Below are 17,185 nucleotides of genomic sequence, written 5' to 3' on the forward strand. Positions count from 1 at the left end.
CACGTGGTCGGGCCCTCTGGCCGACCTATACAGTAGGGAGAGTGGGGTCGGGGTGGCCATATTGTCGGTATGTCTTTTCTCCTTTCCCCTCTTTTCCCTGTTGGTCTGGTCATCTTTCCCTTTAGCTATGGAAATCACTCCTTTTAGATTCTGCCCTAAGTGTAGGGTCAGGTATCCTTGGAAGGACGAACACAGGACGTGTAACGCCTGTCTCCCCCTAGAGCACGACGAGAAACTGTGTGCGGCTTGCAAACTCCTTTGGCCTAAAACCCTTCAGGAGTGCCGTGTAAAGCAGTGGGCCGCGTACGGTATGTCAAGCGTGGATCCCCCACCGCCACACCCGCTGAAAGTGACGGGGGTACTTCGGATGACCAAAAATCAGTTTCGGATGTTAGAGACCTTGAGGCGGACGCTTTTAGGTCCGCCACGCCCGTCCCCAACCCTTTAAGGCTTGACTCTGGTCTTGCTACAGGGACAACACCCGGCGGCAGGGGCGTACAAGCGCATCGCACTAAGCACACAACCCCTATGCCGATTTCGACGTCTTCGTCGAAAAAGGCAAAAGTGCCAACAGGGCCGTCGAAAACTTCGACGGTTCCCTCGGATCGTTCAGATCCAAAGCCTTCCCCGCATCCACAGCAGCGTCTTGCGACTGGGCAATCTAAACCACCTAAGGGCCCTACTCCGAAACCTACACGCGTCGAAGCGCGGGAGCCCGACTCTTCGACAGTCTCTAAGGCCGCGGTAGGCCCGAAAACTACGGCGAGGCCTCTGCCCGGAAAACCAACCGCTAGGCCCTCTAGCGCCGCAGAAGGTATTACACCTGCCGATAAACCATTCGAGCCACTGTCTCACGAGGATTCGGCGACTATCGAAAGCAGCATCGGAAGAATTACGGCGGCGGTAGGCCTTACCCCGGTTCCGCCTAAGGTTATGGGACAAGACGCAAAAAAAATGTCGGCGGATTGGGTTCCCGATTCTGATGACGCTTATAGTCGAGAGCCTCTTTCTGACGCCCTGAGAGACTCCTTTCGAAGCCGCAGGGCAGAGAACGTCGTTTCTCCTCACGCAGGCCCGTTTGGGTCCTCTAAATGGACTACAGAAAAATTCGAAGGGTGTATGGATCGGCTGGAGCAGATCAGTTTTTCTGATCCTCCTCTCCCGAAAAGGGCTCGGGTAGACCCTAACCTTCAAATTCAGGAAGATCAGTCTCATGTTTTCCAACAGGAAGACGTGGTCCAGATGGACACATGTAGAGACATCTATAATGAAGAAGAAGCTTCTTTTCTGCAAAACTATGAGGAAGACCAACAGGATACTACAGACAACTGGGGGAAAACCCAGCAGTAAGGTCAGGACCCATGGACACAGCAAGATCAGGACTCTGATGTTTTGTGCCTAGACTCTCCTCCGTCCACCCCAGCTCGCCAGGCCTCTCCTGTAGATGACCAAATGGCATTCAACTACATGTTGAAAAAAACAGCTGAATACTTTAAAATTGCCACTCAAGAGGCGGTACCTGAGCAGGATTTCGTGGAGGATATCATTAAGGAAAAACCTCCATCCCCCTCCTTAACTCTGTTAAGAGAAGGGTAGCTCTCTCATTGGTGTCACCTGCTCAAACACGGGCAGTGAACCCGAGAGTCGAAAAATTATTTCGACCTTCTCCTTCCGACCCTCTATACATCAAAGGGCACGCCATCCCAGATTCACTGGTAGTGAGTACCACTCGAAAGAGGGCAGGGGTACCCCTTGCCACGGGGGAATCGCCACCGGACAAGGAATATAAGCGGCTGTATGCCCTTGGCAAACGTGTCATGTCAGCAGCCGCATACACTATATGGGTTGCTAATAATACTACTCTATTAGCAAGCTATGCTGGTGCCCAATTGAACTTGCTCCAGGAAGGCCTCCAAGAGGTCCCCGAACCCACCAAGTCAACGCTTTTCTCCATTGTAACGGAGGGAAGACTAGTTAACCAGAACGTGGTGAAGAACACCCTGGACACTGCAAAAACTACAAGCAGGTCTCTTGCACAAGGGACCCTACTGAAAAGACGCGCTTGGCTGCGTACATCAGGATTTAAACCTGAGACTCAGGCCTTCCTCATTAATAAACCGATTGAAGAGACTAACCTCTTCGGGAAAGCAGCGGATGAGGCTTTGGAAACAGCCAAGAAGGAGCATGAGACTCTAAAGTCTCTGCAACAAATTACACAGAAACCTTCCTCCCACAGGGGTAATAACTCACGGCGGTCCTTTCAAGGGCAAGCCCGTGCTGGTCAAAACTACAGCACAGGTAACTTCAACACAAATCAAACATCTGGAAGCCCCACTTACAGAAATGCGGCAAGGGTAGAGGCAGAGGCCCCAATCCCAAAGGAGCCACGGCCTCTCGTCAGAAATGACCACCAAGTCCAGGTCTCCTCCCATGTCACCCCGGTCGGAGGGTGATTAACATCTTTCCTCATGGCATGGGAGGGGATAACTTCCGACCAGTGGGTCTTAAAGACGGTCGCCCCCGGTTACTGCGTGGAATTCCCCCGACCTCAACAGCTCAGACCGCCGCGCTCAGAGCACCTTTCACCGGACCATCTGGAGATCCTGATCCAAGAGGTGGAAGAACTGCTTGGAAAGGACGCCATAGAAACCGTCCCTATTCTTCAGGTAAACAAGGGTATTTATTCAGTATACTTCCTTGTACCCAAAAAGGATCTCACCATGCGCCCTGTTCTAGACCTGCGCCCAGCGAACAAGTTTATAAAAGCCCAGAAGTTTTGCATGGTAACACTGCAGGAGGTGATCCCATTGCTGAAACAAGGGAACTTCATGGCAACATTGGACATGAAAGATGCATACTTTCATATTTCAATGTTGCCAGCGCACAGGAAATATCTAAGGTTCATGATCCAGGACAAGCATTACCAATTAAAGGTACTCCCCTTCGGCATTGCCTCGGCGCCAAGGGTGTTTACCAAAGTCCTGGCAGTGGCAGCAGCACACCTGTGCAGACTATCAGTCCCAGTCTACCCTTACCTCGACGACTGGCTCATCACGGGGGACTCATTCAACGCTTGTTTTTTGAACACCCAAAAAAAAGTAGATGATCTCTTCAGCCTGGGTTTCTCAATCAACGAAAAGAAATCCAGTTTAGTCCCCACCCAAGTAAAACAATTTCTGGGAGCTCTAATTCGGACGGAAGTCGGCCTCGTCTTCCCCTCCAACGAGAGGGTTCAGAACATGCTTTCTCACATCCCTCAATATTTAGCCAGTCGGGAGGTGACGGTAGGCAAAGCGATGCGTTTGCTAGGGATGATGGCGCCATGCATATCCTTGGTCCCCCACGCGCGGCTGCGCATGTGTCCCATGCAAGAGTGGCTTAACAGCCAGTGGTGTCAGGCCAGCGGACAATGGGAAGATCTGGTAGTTGTCTCGCCAGCCCTCGTTCTCTCTGCAGTGGTGGTCAAGAGAAAACCGCTTGAAGGGGGAAGACCTTCACCACCCCTGCAGTGGAAGCCACTCTCAGACGCATCTCTCACAGGGTGGGGATCTCATCTGCTTCAGCAGACAGCACACAGAGTTTGGTCTCCTCGAGTATCGTCCAACCATACAAACTTACTGGAGCTGTTAGCAGTGTTCAAGGCTTTGAAAGCCTTTCAAGTACAACTGCAAGGGAAGACAGTGCTGATTCTAACGGACAGCACTACAGCTATGTATTACCTGAACAAACAGGGGGGCACTCGCTTTCCAGGGCTATCCAAGCTGCCCCAGAACATTTGGATCTGGGCTTTCAGACACCAGATGTTTCTGTTGTCCCAACATGTTCCAGGGGAACTCAATCTTCTAGCAGACGTACTCGGCAGAGATTTCCCTCTGCCCGAAGAATATGAATGGCGACTGCACAAAGACATTGTGTCCAACGTCTTTGCAGAATGGGGTTTCCCAGAGATCGACCTGTTTGCTACTCAGGAGAACGCCCAATGCCAAGATTACGCCTCCGGGTACCCCCAGAACCGATCCAAGGGGAACAGTCTCTGGATAACATGGTCGGGGAAATTTGTTTACGTTTCCCCCCCTGCCCCCCAACTCCCCTTCTCAACAAGATAGTGCACAAGATGCACCAGGAACCAGTTACCATGATACTTGTGGCCCCCATGTGGGCCCGCCAACCCTGGTTCGCTCACCTGATTTAAATGTCCCTCTCCCCACCAGTCAAGCTTCCCTGCCCATCTCAGGACAGGGGGGAGACCCTACACCCATTCCCACAAACTCTGAACTTATCAGCCTGGCTTCTGAGATCATAGAGTTTGGACACCTGCAACTCCCACAGAGTTGCATGGACATACTAAGGGAAGCGAGAAAACCTAATACACATTATTGCTATGCCAGCAAATGGAAACGTTTTGTCATCTTGTGCAATTCCAAGGGCGTCAATCTCATCGATTGCTCACCCTCACACATTGTGCTGTATCTAACCCACCTGTTGGACACTCGGTTAGTCTTCAATTCCCTAAAGGTTCATCTGGCTGCTCCGTCAGCCTACACCACATCACAACAAAAGGTATTGTGGTGGAAAATACCGGTGATTAAAGCCTTTATGCAAGGGGTTCAGAGGATTTATCCTCCCATCTCTCACCCAACCCCTGGATGGGATCAGAATGTGGTTTTGACCAGGTTCATGGGAGCTCCCTTTGAGCCTATGCATAAAGCAAGTCTGAAAGACCTGACTTATAAGACAGCCTTCCTAGTGGCTATCACTTCTATCAGAAGGGTTGGCGAACTACAGGCTCTTTCTGTTCTAGACCCCTTTGTTACAGTCCACAAAGATAAGGTAGTTCTGCACACACATCCCAGGTTTGTGCCTAAATTCATCTCAAAGTTCCATGTGAACCAATCAATCGAACTACCCACGTTCTTTCAGGTCCCTAGTAACATGGCCGAAAAAAAAGCCTTCACACACCAGACGTGCGCAGGGCAGTCCTGTTTTACCTGAAAAGAATTAAACCACTAAGGAAGACTAAACAATTCTTTGTTTCAGTGGCAGCTGGTAAAGAAGGGGATCCTGTCTCTAAATCAGCTATCTCAAGGTGGATTGTCAAATGCATCACACTATGTTACACGCTTGCTAAGAGAGAACTGCCCTTCAAGCCTAGAGCACATTCTACTCGAGGCACTGGGGCATCCATAGCATTCATTGCAAATGTTCCTGTTGAGTCCATTTGCAAAGCGGCAACCTGGAGTTCTGTACACAACTTTACAAAACACTATTGCCTAGACACTCATTCTAGGTCTGATTCTCAGGTGGGACAAGCAGTACTAAGACATCTTTTCTTCACTGTTCCTCCTCACAACCCACCTCCTACTCCGGGTACTGCTCGCTAGTCTATGCACAGCATAGCATTTCGGATGATTGTATCTGCTTAGATTCACATGCGCCCTCCCTACCTCCCCGCTCGGGTTGGATGGAACATAGACGTCTTACTACTTTCTCTCTTTATGTACTCCCACAGAGTTGCATGGATATACTATACTCACTATAGCCTTGGGCTCCCTCATGGCAGAAAAAATACAATCGGAGGGACCTCGGCGCATGAGGGATTTTGGGTACACCAAACGTCACGATAGGGATAGTGTTACAGACACGCCTATGCCGAAGTCCCCTTTCGGTCCCCGAAAGACAAGATGCAATACTCTGTGGTTACCACTGGATGTCGGACCATATGCACAGCATGTGAATCTAAGCAGATACAATCATCAGAAATGCTATTACGGTAAGTAATGCATGTCATATGTAACACAAAAATGTACATCAAAATACACACTCCGTTTCTTTTAAATCAGCAAATACCCATTTGGGATGGCACAAAGATGCTTCCTACACCCTCCGGTGACTTAAATAACTAGGACACTGTGGGCATTAATATATCACTGGTACATTTAGAGCAATACTTAGGTTAGTGTCAAAAGAAGAGGATGAGGGAATAAAACAATGATTAACAAATATTCTTAAGCAGGCAAGTACTTTTTGAACCCTCCAATGCAAAGTAAATGAGTCCTTTCCTGGGAGAAAGGCAAAGCACTAAGTCGGAGGTAAGAAGAGTCTTTCAGGGAGCCAGGACAGCAATGTTAATTGAGCAAAAGTCTAGGTGAGCTGAAGCACTTCTTGCAGGTAGGTAAAAAGTCTTCCACCATGTTTTAGAAGTTTTTGTATAAAAATGAAATCACTGTAGGGCCACAAGCTAGGAGGCTTTCTGCAAACGCAACCCAGACAAGTCTCAACTGAGAACTAGCAAGGCTACAAAACAAGAGGTAAGTCCTCTTAGTTTTACAATACCTTTGGTTAGAAGAAATTGGTTCCAGCTGGCTTCTGTTCCTTTACAGCTCTGCAGATCCTTTTGTTCCTGGGCCTCAGTCGTGGGGACAAGAGGGAGGACATCTGGGGACTCCTGCACTACAAATTGAAGGTCGTCGGCAGCAGTGGGCAAACTTCAGATCAGCAGCACTTCGTGGTTTCAGCTTCTGCGACTCTCGCAAATGGCGCCACCACGGTTCTCGGATACCACTATGGACTCGCATCTGGGGTCCAGCACTCTGAGGTGGCTCAGGCTTGGTCAGTCCTGCTTCATGGGAGTCCAGAGGATTTTCCTGGTGCTCGGGTCCGACTTAAAGACACTGACTCGATTCTGGTGTTGCTCTTCCTGGCAATCAGTTCTTGCCGCAGCAGTGGAAGTACAGCCAGCTCCGAGAGGATTTCCAGATGAGCTCGTCTTGGGGTCGATTCAAGTCAATAGGACAGGCCAAAGTCAATGAGCTAGTGTTCTGGATAAGAAAGAGCAGTTCTGGTATCAAACGGTTAAGTCTTTGCAAAAGTTCTCAGAAGTAGTTTAGGCGAAAAAGAATCATATTTCGGGTCACAAGCTGATTAGGCCTGTAAGTTGGGAAAGTTTCACAAACTTTCACTGCAAGAGTTGCGTTCTCTCAATGTATCACTCACCTGGTATCCACGGGGACGTCACTCAGCCTGTTCTGACCTCTTACGACCTCAAACCCTTCCCTGGAGGCTATTCGACTAGAGACTGGGACTGAAACACAGGATTGGTAGAGTTTAACCCTCTGTCTCTGTGTGCTTGTACCCACTTCTTCCCCGCGGTCCAACTCTTCCCTTTGATCTACAGCTCACCTTGTTTTCTTGGATAGTGTGCTCTCCGTCCTGCCTTCAGCGCAGGGGCGCGTTGATTGATGCAGGCTTGTTGCTGCCTAGTTACTTCACTGCCAAGAGTCCGACAGGTAAGTATAATGAGTCTTTTGAACTGTTCTCTAACTTTGTTCCTTTCCTTCCTTAGATGATGGCCGTCGTCTGGGGATGGCGGCGTGCTGCTGAGATGAGTAGCGCTGAAGGTGAGTGAGAGCGTGATGCACCCCTTTCGTATTTGCATTGAACTGAGTTCTTTTCTGTGTCTTTTAGGTGCCGCGACGTTTTCAGCGTGGATGCCGGTTATGAAGAACAATTGCGGTGGGTAAGCGCGGTATGCAGCGCCTCTAGATGTTTCCACGCTAACCAGGAGTGTCACTTCAAGATGGAGTCACTTCAGTTCCAGTAGCTATAGATTCAGCGCACAAGCTGGTATCCATCTCCCTGGTTAATCCTAACCAGCCTTGAGAATGGTATCCAGGTGGCTTACGAGTTGATTGGTCCCACCAACTCAAAAGGGAGAAGTCGTCCTTGAAGGGCTTCTCTGTCGAGATGAACTTGGAGAGTCGGACCTGCAGCAGGGCTTCACCGGGCAAACCAACGGTCCAGGAGTTGCAGCAGCTGTCCTCTTCCAGCTCGTCTTCGTTTCTTTTCGGTCCAGTAGTCGACTCTGCCTTCCAAGCCAAGAGACTCGCCTTTTAATCAGTTTTCCCTCATTCAGCTTAGCTGCCACTCACCCAGCAGGGTGGCTGTCCTTGCCGGACAGTCAGCCAGCCAATCACGCCAGAGTGCATTTGGGTCTCCTAGGAGACTAAGCACAGGGAGTTTCGGGCAGCTTCCTCACTTCCTGCCCACCCCAGACACTCAGACGCCAGAGGCGGTCTTCAGTCCTGTAGCCCGGCAAAGGCAAACGAACAAAGGGACCAAACCTGGTTTGGCGCGCAGACACAAACACTAGAAGGACCTTTCCAAAAAGGAACTGAGAAAAAAGACGACCAAGACCTGTTTAAACAAAGGCGCTTAAGGCGCCATCTTGAAAAACATGGCTCCTGTGATTTTTAGCTACCGGTGTCAAGCAAGGCAGAAGACAAAGGGCTGGGGAGTTTTGGACTCCTCCCTCGCTTCCTGCCGTCAGTCAGACTGGAGCCTGGGCAGGGAGTCCAGAGGACTCCCGCTGAAGATAAAATCACACACAGGAATTATTCCCCCCCCACCAGATGTCAGGGGAAGGAACAAGAAACGACAAGTAACCCTAAAATGGCAAAAGAAGACGACTGGGGCCATTTTGGTAAAATGAGCACCCTTAGGTGCCTTTACTGCAGCTGTGAACACAGCCTGCGGTAAAGGTGCACCAAATTAATACAAGGTATCACTGCAATCAGCCATTGAAGGTAAGCTTGTCCCTGTAATAGAATTGTTACCGTTTTAATGTAAAAGGGGATCCATTGTATCTCCCCAGCACTCCACATAAGGTGGGGTGTGCTGGCTTCACAGAATAAAAAATAAAAGGGATCCAAAGATCCTTTCTACCCTTGGGAACTGTAGTTCTCTCATGATTAGCAAAAGAAAGTTAAAAGGGGAGCCCGTAGGGCAATCCAGCAACAGCAGGCACTTACTGCCACTAAGAGGATAACTTTAAAAGACACTATGGAGAGTGAGAAAAAGAGTTAAAGATTCTGTGAGTGTGGACAAAGGTTCCCACCCACTGAGTTATTAACAAAAAATATCCCTCTAATAAAGCAAAAAGTTCTGGGGTTGACCCAGGTCAGGAAGATTTACCAGTTCTGTGAAAATCTTAACTAACACTGCAGAAGCCCAATACCTGGGTACCTCAACCACTTGTGAGTGCATTGTCTTCCAAAGTCCGAATCCGGCCAGATCTTCATAGGCATCCAGACAGAAGCAAGCAATCTGCGTCGGTCCAGAGTTCCCTCACCAGAGTCCAGGACCAAGGGAATCTTCTTTGGCGCTGAGAAAAAGGCGCCAAACCCACAAAGAGCCGCTGAATCTATGGGAATCCATTGCTGCTGCGTCCCTCTCTCTCGAGTGCTGCTGCAGGAGCACGCCAGATGTCCTCCCTTTCATCACTACGAGCAAGGGCCAGGAACAAGGGTCTACTGCATTGCATCGTGAAGACAACCAGCTGTAACACTTTCTTCGTTTCAAAAGTACTGTGGAGCTTGGGGCTATTTAATCTGTTTGCCATTGGGATGCTTCCTATCTTTGGGAATGCGATTTAACCCTACACTAAGTTGACCAACTTACCTGCATTGGTTTTACAGCTTGTGCTTTCTAAAAGTGACTCCTCTGGAATTGCTGTGATTTTTCTTTTGAACACTGGCTATTTAATAACATATTTCTAATTAGAAGAGCATTAGAACTTTGACTTTGCCCATTGACTTTGGCTGCCCTGGCTCCCTAAAGGCCTCCTCCGTAACCTATTGGCATTGGCAGTGCTTTTTACCTTACAGGTTTTAAAAGTTGAACACCTTAATGCTGGGATAATTAATTGCCTACATCCCTTTGCGAGAATCTAACTGTACTTAAAATTTACCAGTCTGTTCTGATCTAACCCAAACCTTTCCTTCCTTAATCAACTCAATATTGCAAAGGTGATACTATATAAATGCTATTCTGACCTCTAATGACATCACCTCCGGGTGCTGGAACATGTGTAACATATGAAGGAATTACTCCATTGCTTTATTTTTCACTTTTTGAATTGAATCCTACCATGGGATTAATGTTACAGCTAATTGCTGCGTTTTAAAGAATGCTTTAAATAGCTTTGTGTATAAATAATTTGTTATAACTTTAAATGTGTAAGTGTTTACTTGGATACTTGTATTGGCTGATTTTTCATTGCACAGTTCTACAGCTCACATTACCCCTCTGGCTGCTCAGTCAACTACCAACCTGTGTAGTACAGGCCTATATTAAAAGGTGGGTTACCCAATACCAAGAGATAAGTCTTGTGTAGTCCCACATCAGTTGGTCTGCACTAATTCTTACATAACGATTATTCTTTGGTAAATGAATACTTCTATATTTTTAGTATATTGTGTCTAAACTGTTCTTAGCTTGGGTGTTTTGTGCTTGATCTCCACAGAAATAACACTGTTCTTTCTTGGATAACCTTACTGATCAGGCATTTCTAATAATTAAATTTTGGTCAATATTTTGTGGAAACCATGTATGTCCACTAAATGTTGGTCTCTCTAAACCCTACCCAAGTGTTCAACTCCCCACCCCTCTGCTGCTCTCAACACAAGCTACTGATTGATAGTTACTTGATAGTGCTCTGGGAGGTTGTGGCAAGTGAGTCTGAATAATTGCAATCCTAATGTTGCAGGTAAGCCACTCCTTCAGAGGCATGCCTTACTTTGTGTTAGGGAGAATTCTCAACAATGTGCTTACTCCCTCCACCTTAGAGACCCCCAGCAACTTGGCTGGATTTTGAGGACTTGATTTCTTTAACCTGGAGAGAGTGCGACCCTTATTACCACTCTCTAATGTAGTTTAATGTGAATTCTACCTCTGTGTTTCTTTTGGTTATGGAGTCTGACAAACTCCATAGGCATCATCGTTTACATTGTGTCACACAGCGCCTTCAGTGCAGTGGCACAGCAAAGTCTTTCAGATTTCCCAAGGTTTAAATACCTTCTCTGGGATAAACTACTGTTTCTCAGAGCAGTAAAGTGAAATTGACTTTACTTACCATTGTAACTTTCTAGACCCAGCACACCCTATCTTACAATAGAGTGTTGGAGGGGCTACCTAGCATCCCCTTTGTCTAGTTTCTCATGTAACATTTTTAATGTTACCCTTTTCGCACTGAATGGCTGGTGGCAGTGGTTTTGTTTGAACTACCATGGTGTGCCTTTACCGCGGGCTGCGTTCTCAGCTACAGTAAAGCACCCACGGGAGCCATCTTTGTCAAAATGGCGCCCAGTCTTTTTTTTCGCCATTTCTTTGTGGAAAGGTCCTTGAGATTTGCTCTGCGCGCCAAACCAGGTTTGGTCTTTGTTCATTTTGCCTTTGGCAGGATTCACGAGTGAAGCCCGCCTCTGACTCCAGAGTGTCTGGGGTAGGCAGGAAGTGAGGGAGGTGCCCGAAAACTCCCTGTGCTTAGTCTCTTAAAAACCTCAGGGTCATCTTTGACTCCACACTCTTCTCTCCTCACATCTCTGACGTCTCTAAGAAGTCACACTACCATCTGCACCTCCTCAGAGGTATTCTACCTTTCTTCTCCTTCCCCCAGAAGCTCACTGTCTCCAGAGCTATGGTTCTCTCTAGGCTGGACTACTGCAACAGCCTCTTTCTAAATCTGCCTGCCTCTACTCTCCGCCCTCTGCAACTCATCCAGAACCGGACTGCGAGACTTATCCTTGGCCTCAAGCCCAGGGATCATATCTCTGCACTGGCTCCCAGTAGCTGCGAGGATAAAGTTCAAAACCCTCTGCATTGTCCACAAGGCCTTCTGGAGCCTCATTACCTTCAACTCTCGCTTCCTAAATATCTTCCTTCACGAGCTCTTTGCGCATCCGCCTCCAACTCGCCATTGAAACTTTCTGCACCCAGCACACACTATCTCACAATAGAGTGCTGGAGGGGTTACTTAGTATCCCCTGTGTCTAGATGCTCATGTAACATTTTTATGTTACCCTTTCCTCACAGAATGGCTGGTGGCAGTGGTTTTGTGTTGAACTACCATGGTTTGTAATTACCGTGGCTGTTCGGAGCTCCGGTAAAGCTAACCGCGGAAGCCATCTTTTTCAAAATGGCGCAGGGCCGTCTTTGTCACAATGGTCCCGGTCTCCTTTTTTCGCCATGTCTTTGTGGAAAGTTTCTTCTAAAGATTGCCTCTGCGCGCCAAACCAGGTTTGGGCTCTTTGTTCATTTCGCCTTTGGTGGGCTTCAGGAGTGAAACCCGCCTCTGGCTCCAGAGTGTCTGGGGTAGGCAGGAAGTGAGGGAGGTTCCCGAAACTCCCTGTGCTTAGTCTCCTAGGAGACCCAAATGCACTCTGTGGTGATTGGCTGTCTGGCAAGGACAGCCACCCTGCTGGGTGAGTGACAGCTAGGCTGGAATGAATGGGAGAGAACTTAATAAAAGGTGAGTCTTTTGGCTTGGATGGCACAGTCAACCACTGGACGAAGGAACCAAAGAAGAATTTGAAGAGGACACCTGCTGCAACTCCTGGACCGTTGGTTTGCCCAGTGAAGCCCTGCTGCAGTGCTGAAACGCCAGGTTTGCATCAACGGAGAAGCCCCTGCAAGGACGACTTCTCCCTTTTGGTTGATGGGACCAATCAACTCCAAAGTAAGCCGCCTGGACATCCATCTCGGAGCTAGTTGAATTTCCAGAGTTGCTGCTGGAAACCGTAGAGCCAGGGAGATGAACACCAGATTGTGTGCGTTGCTTTTAAGCTGGCCTAAAGCATCTGGAAAATCCTCCGTACTCCCAGGAAGCAAGACAGTCCATCTTGACAGCAAGGAATTGTGTTGTTGCTATTTGCGGTAGTCGCAAGGAGCTGAAATGCAAAACAGCCACTGACAGTGAAGTTTGCCGGTTGCGAGTCTTGACAGTCCCAGTGCATTGCAGGAGCCCCCCCTCCCCCCGACGTCCTCCCTCTTGCCCCCACGACTGAGGCACAGGAACAGTGAGATCTGCAGAGCTGCACAGGAACAAAAGTCATCAGCTGCATCTTTTCTTCTTTACTAAGGTACTGTAAAACAAGTCTAAGAGAACCATACCTCTTGCTGTAGAAGTGCTTGAAACTTCCACAACTCACAAGTCTAATCAGCTTGTGGCCCTACATTTGATTCTTCTTTTCATCAAAGACTCCTAAGAACTTGTGCAAAGACTTTTCCATTTACTCACCAGAAGTGCTTCATCCTATACAAGACTTGCCCATTGACCTTGGCTTAGCCTATTGATTTGTATGACTCTACTTGGAGGATCCAAAAGTATTTGCCTGCTTAAGAATATATGTGGTCTCTGGTCTCTTGTTGTTCTAATAACCTTTGCTTTTAACCAACTTCTTTTAGAAGTCTAAATGCCAACAGTAAGATATTAATGTCCCCAGCACCCTAGTTACTGAAGTCACTTGTGGGTGTAGGTTGTGTCTGTGGGCCATCCCAAAAGGGCCTTTATTGAGTTAGAAATTAAGAGTGTACAGTATTGAAGCGTATTTGTGTGTTACTATTATATTGCTCCCTTTCTGGATGCAGGTTCGAATCCCGGCAAGGCCAACTCAGCCTTTCATCCTTCTGAGGTCGATAAATGAGTACCAATTTCGGTTGGGTGTTATTGCATGTAAATATGTGCTCTGTAAAGCGCTTTGGATAAAGGCGCTATATAAATAACACATCTTAATTCTAAAGAAGGCTTTATAACTGACTGATTAATAAATTAATAATTGTTTATGCCAGAAACCTTGAGTGTAAGTGTATTTGAATACCTGTAACTGTGAATCTTTGTAGCTCCACTACTACTCACATTTACCCTCTTGAGATAAGCCTGGCTGCTCAACACGTTACCAAAATTGTGTAGTACAAGCTTATACCAAAGGTTGGATTACCTATACCTGTAGTCATAGTTGTTTGTAGTGTTCTCAGAAGGTACTGCATTCAAACTTTGCTTAACACTTTGCATTGTTGTGACTGAGATGTTGCCTAATACTTCATGGCAAGTCATGCAATCCGGTCCGGTGTGTGCGGCAATGAAGCAGAAGTAAGTGAATAGCTCATAAAGTAGCATGCTCGATTGATTTCAATGTTTACCTGTTCAATGATAACATTAGCACATTGAAAAGCAGCTCTCATGGATGAGCTGCAGAGACACAAGTCTTCTGTATTAGCCCTTGTGGGCATCTAAAGTTAAGGTTCCAGGACTTGAGCACAGTGGCCCATTCAAGAATATCACAAGTGATTCTACAGAGTAACTTTCTAATAATATAAACCACGTAATGTTGCTTCATTTCATAACTGGTGTTTGACATTGAAATGTCTCAGATCAACAGTAATTGACTGTATAGATGTATGTTTTTATGCAAGCAGCATGTAATAGTAAATTACAGTCACAGTGGTCTAATGACGGTAAAATGTATTCTTGTCAATTTTAAGAAATTGGAAGAGTTGGAGAAGGAGGAAGAACTGAAAGAAGCAGCAGGAGAGTATGATAGCGAGTCAGAAAGTGAAGATGAGGAAATGTTGGAGATAAGACAGCTTGCTCGACAAATACGTGAAAAGAAAAAACTGAAAATCCTGGAATCAAAGGAAAAAGACACACAAGGGCCGAGATTGCCCAGAACAGTTAAAAAGGTAAGTGCACTGTTTGTGTAAAAAGAAATTAGGACTAGTATTTTTTGTTTGTTGGCAATAAGTAAACATTTATTTCTGTGAGTACTGCAAATGTCTAAATTCAAAAAAAGGGCACCTGGCTAAGCCCTAATAAACCCAGGTGGGCATACACTATTAAGTAATCCAAAAGAATCAGGATGAGTGATCACACACAAGGTTCTCTGATGTGCTCCTTCACAGAGACGAAATGCAACTTTAAATTTCTTACTGGGTCAACAAAGTATTTGTCCCTGGGTTATTTATTGAACATAAGTTTTGCAAATGTGACACAGGAACCCAAAGAACACTGTTTTGCTTATAATGTTGCAGTACAGGTATGTACAACCCAATCAAATAACATGGATTCAATGAGTACAAGACATGTTTCTCTTACATTGAAAGACAAAGTAGATTTACAAATAACATGTGAGATACTGAACAATGTATATTCTGGTGGACAGAAGACAGTATGGAAGTGAAGACGGAGTATTACGGAGGAAGTCGTCAAATGTCTGATATTTTGACGGTACAAGAAGACGTTGGCTTGAATTCTCTTGATTCACTTTTATGGGGAAACTGATCAGTACTATCGGACTAGCAGTACTAGGAGACACTGTTTCCCTTAGCGGGATTCTTTTAATAATAAAGCTGCACACATCACCGTAAAATGGAGTGTGATTCGGATACTTTGTATCATTGTCACTTTTTCATTTGGAACTTTGTTGTTGCAGACAGTTAGGTCTTGCAGCAACCCTTCCTCCTTATTCTGTGGACCCCCAAACATTTTGCTTTTCTGTTGGGCAAGATTTTCAAATTAATGATAATTCGTCCTGACCTGTCTCTACCCCATAACCTTTTTCTGGACTGGTAGATTATCTTTCCCTATACCTCAGTGAGTGGGAATCTTTTTCCACACAGTCTTTTACTCTTTATATCAGTGTCATTTTTAAGACTCTCCATAGTGTAATTTAAAAGTTATCCACTTTGACAACTTTTTGACCATACATGCCTATTGTTGCTGGGTTGCGCTAGGGGCTCCCCTTTTTGATTTTCTCTGGCTAACCTTATGAGAACTATAGTTCCCAAGGGTAGAGCCCCCTTTGTTTAAACAGGTCCCGGTCTTCTTTTGTCACCGTTTCTTTTTGGAAAGGTCCTTCTAGAGTTTGTCTCTGCACGCCAAACTAGGTTTGGTCCCTTTGTTTCTACGTCTTTGGCGGGCTTCAGGAATGAAGACCGCCTCTGGCGTCTGAGTGTCTGGGGTGGGCAGGAAGTGAGGAAGCTGCCCGAAACTCCCTGTGCTTAGTCTCCTAGGAGACCCAAATGCACTCTGGCGTGATTGGCTGGCTGACTGTCCGGCAAGGACAGCCACCCTGCTGGGTGAGTGGCAGCTAAACTGTAATGAATGGGGGAAAACTGTTTAAAAGGCGAGTCTTGGGTTGGAAGGCAGAGTCGACTACTGGACCAAAAGAACCGAAGACGAGCTGGAAGAGGACAGCTGCTGCAACTCCTGGACCGTTGGTTTGCCCGGTGAAGCCCTGCTGCAGGTCTGACTCGCCAAGTTCATCTCGACAAAGAAGCCCTTCAAGGACGACTTCTCCCTTTTGAGTTGGTGGGACCAATCAACTCGTAAGCCACCTGGACACTATTCTCGGAGCTGGTTGCATTTTCCTCAGAGTGCTGCAGGAAACCGAATAGCCAGGGAGAAGGACACCAGTTTGTGTGCTTTAAGACAGCTACCGGAATCAAAGATTTGCCAGTTTGCCAGCTTTGTGACCTGTCCCCGTTCAGTGCAGGAGTCCCCTGACGTCCTCCCTCTTGTCCCCACGACAGAGGCTCAGGAACAGCGAGAACTGCAGGAACTGCCAGGAACAGAAGTCTTCAGCTGCGTCTTTTTCTACTATACGAGGTACTGTGAAAACCCGACAGAGAGAACTTACCTCTCACTGCGAAAGTGCGTACAACTTTGGCAACTTGCAGGCCTACTCAGCTTGTGATCTGACATACAAACCTTTCTTCTATTAACTACTTCTGAGAACCGTGGCAAAAACCTTTCAGTTTATACTACCAGAACAGTTTTTCTTCTACAAGACTCTAGCCCATTGACTTTGGCCTACCAATTGCATTGAATCAACTCCTCTGGTGAACTCAAACTATTTGCACTGTTTAAGAGTAATTCTATCATTTGTTTTATTAACTTATGCCTTTTTGCTCCTTATTCAAATGCTCTGAATGCCATTTTGCTCCTACTTCAAAGTAGTTTAAATGTCTCAGAACCTGATAATGTAACTTACTGTAGTATATTTCCGTGTGATATTGATTGCCTCCTTTTAGTGAATGTTTTCTAACTGACTGTAATAAATTAATAATTGTTATACCAATTAACCCTGAGTAGAAGTGTCTTACTCTTACGTCCCGTCCCCTTTCCTCCATACTGCGTGGGCGTCCCTCGCGAGTGATGGGAGACTGAACCTTTTTCACCAGAAAAATCATCTTCCCCTCTAAATCTAGAGGTGCGCGTAGGCGCAGCCCTGGGAGCATGCGCTGCGCTGACTCTGCCCTCGGGCGCCACACCCCAGTCCTCTTTTCCGCATCGACGGGAACGGGCGGAATTCACTAGCACTCGTGGGTTTGGCTTCAGCCATGAAATTCCACG

General features: G+C 46.9%; 1 protein-coding gene across 1 annotated transcript in view; it reads left to right on the top strand.

Moving 5' to 3' along the window:
- GTPBP4 (GTP binding protein 4) overlaps positions 1-17,185 on the top strand; it is a 377,564-nt gene that overhangs the window by 296,928 nt on the left and 63,451 nt on the right. Inside the window, exon 14 of the mRNA XM_069648006.1 lies at positions 14,317-14,514. Within this exon, the coding sequence (XP_069504107.1) occupies positions 14,317-14,514 (198 nt within the window). The remainder of the gene's footprint in view (positions 1-14,316; positions 14,515-17,185) is intronic.

This window comes from Ambystoma mexicanum, chromosome 2q (assembly GCF_040938575.1).
Source record: "Ambystoma mexicanum isolate Mex_15411 chromosome 2q, UKY_AmexF1_1, whole genome shotgun sequence".
Classification (NCBI taxonomy): domain Eukaryota; kingdom Metazoa; phylum Chordata; class Amphibia; order Caudata; family Ambystomatidae; genus Ambystoma; species Ambystoma mexicanum.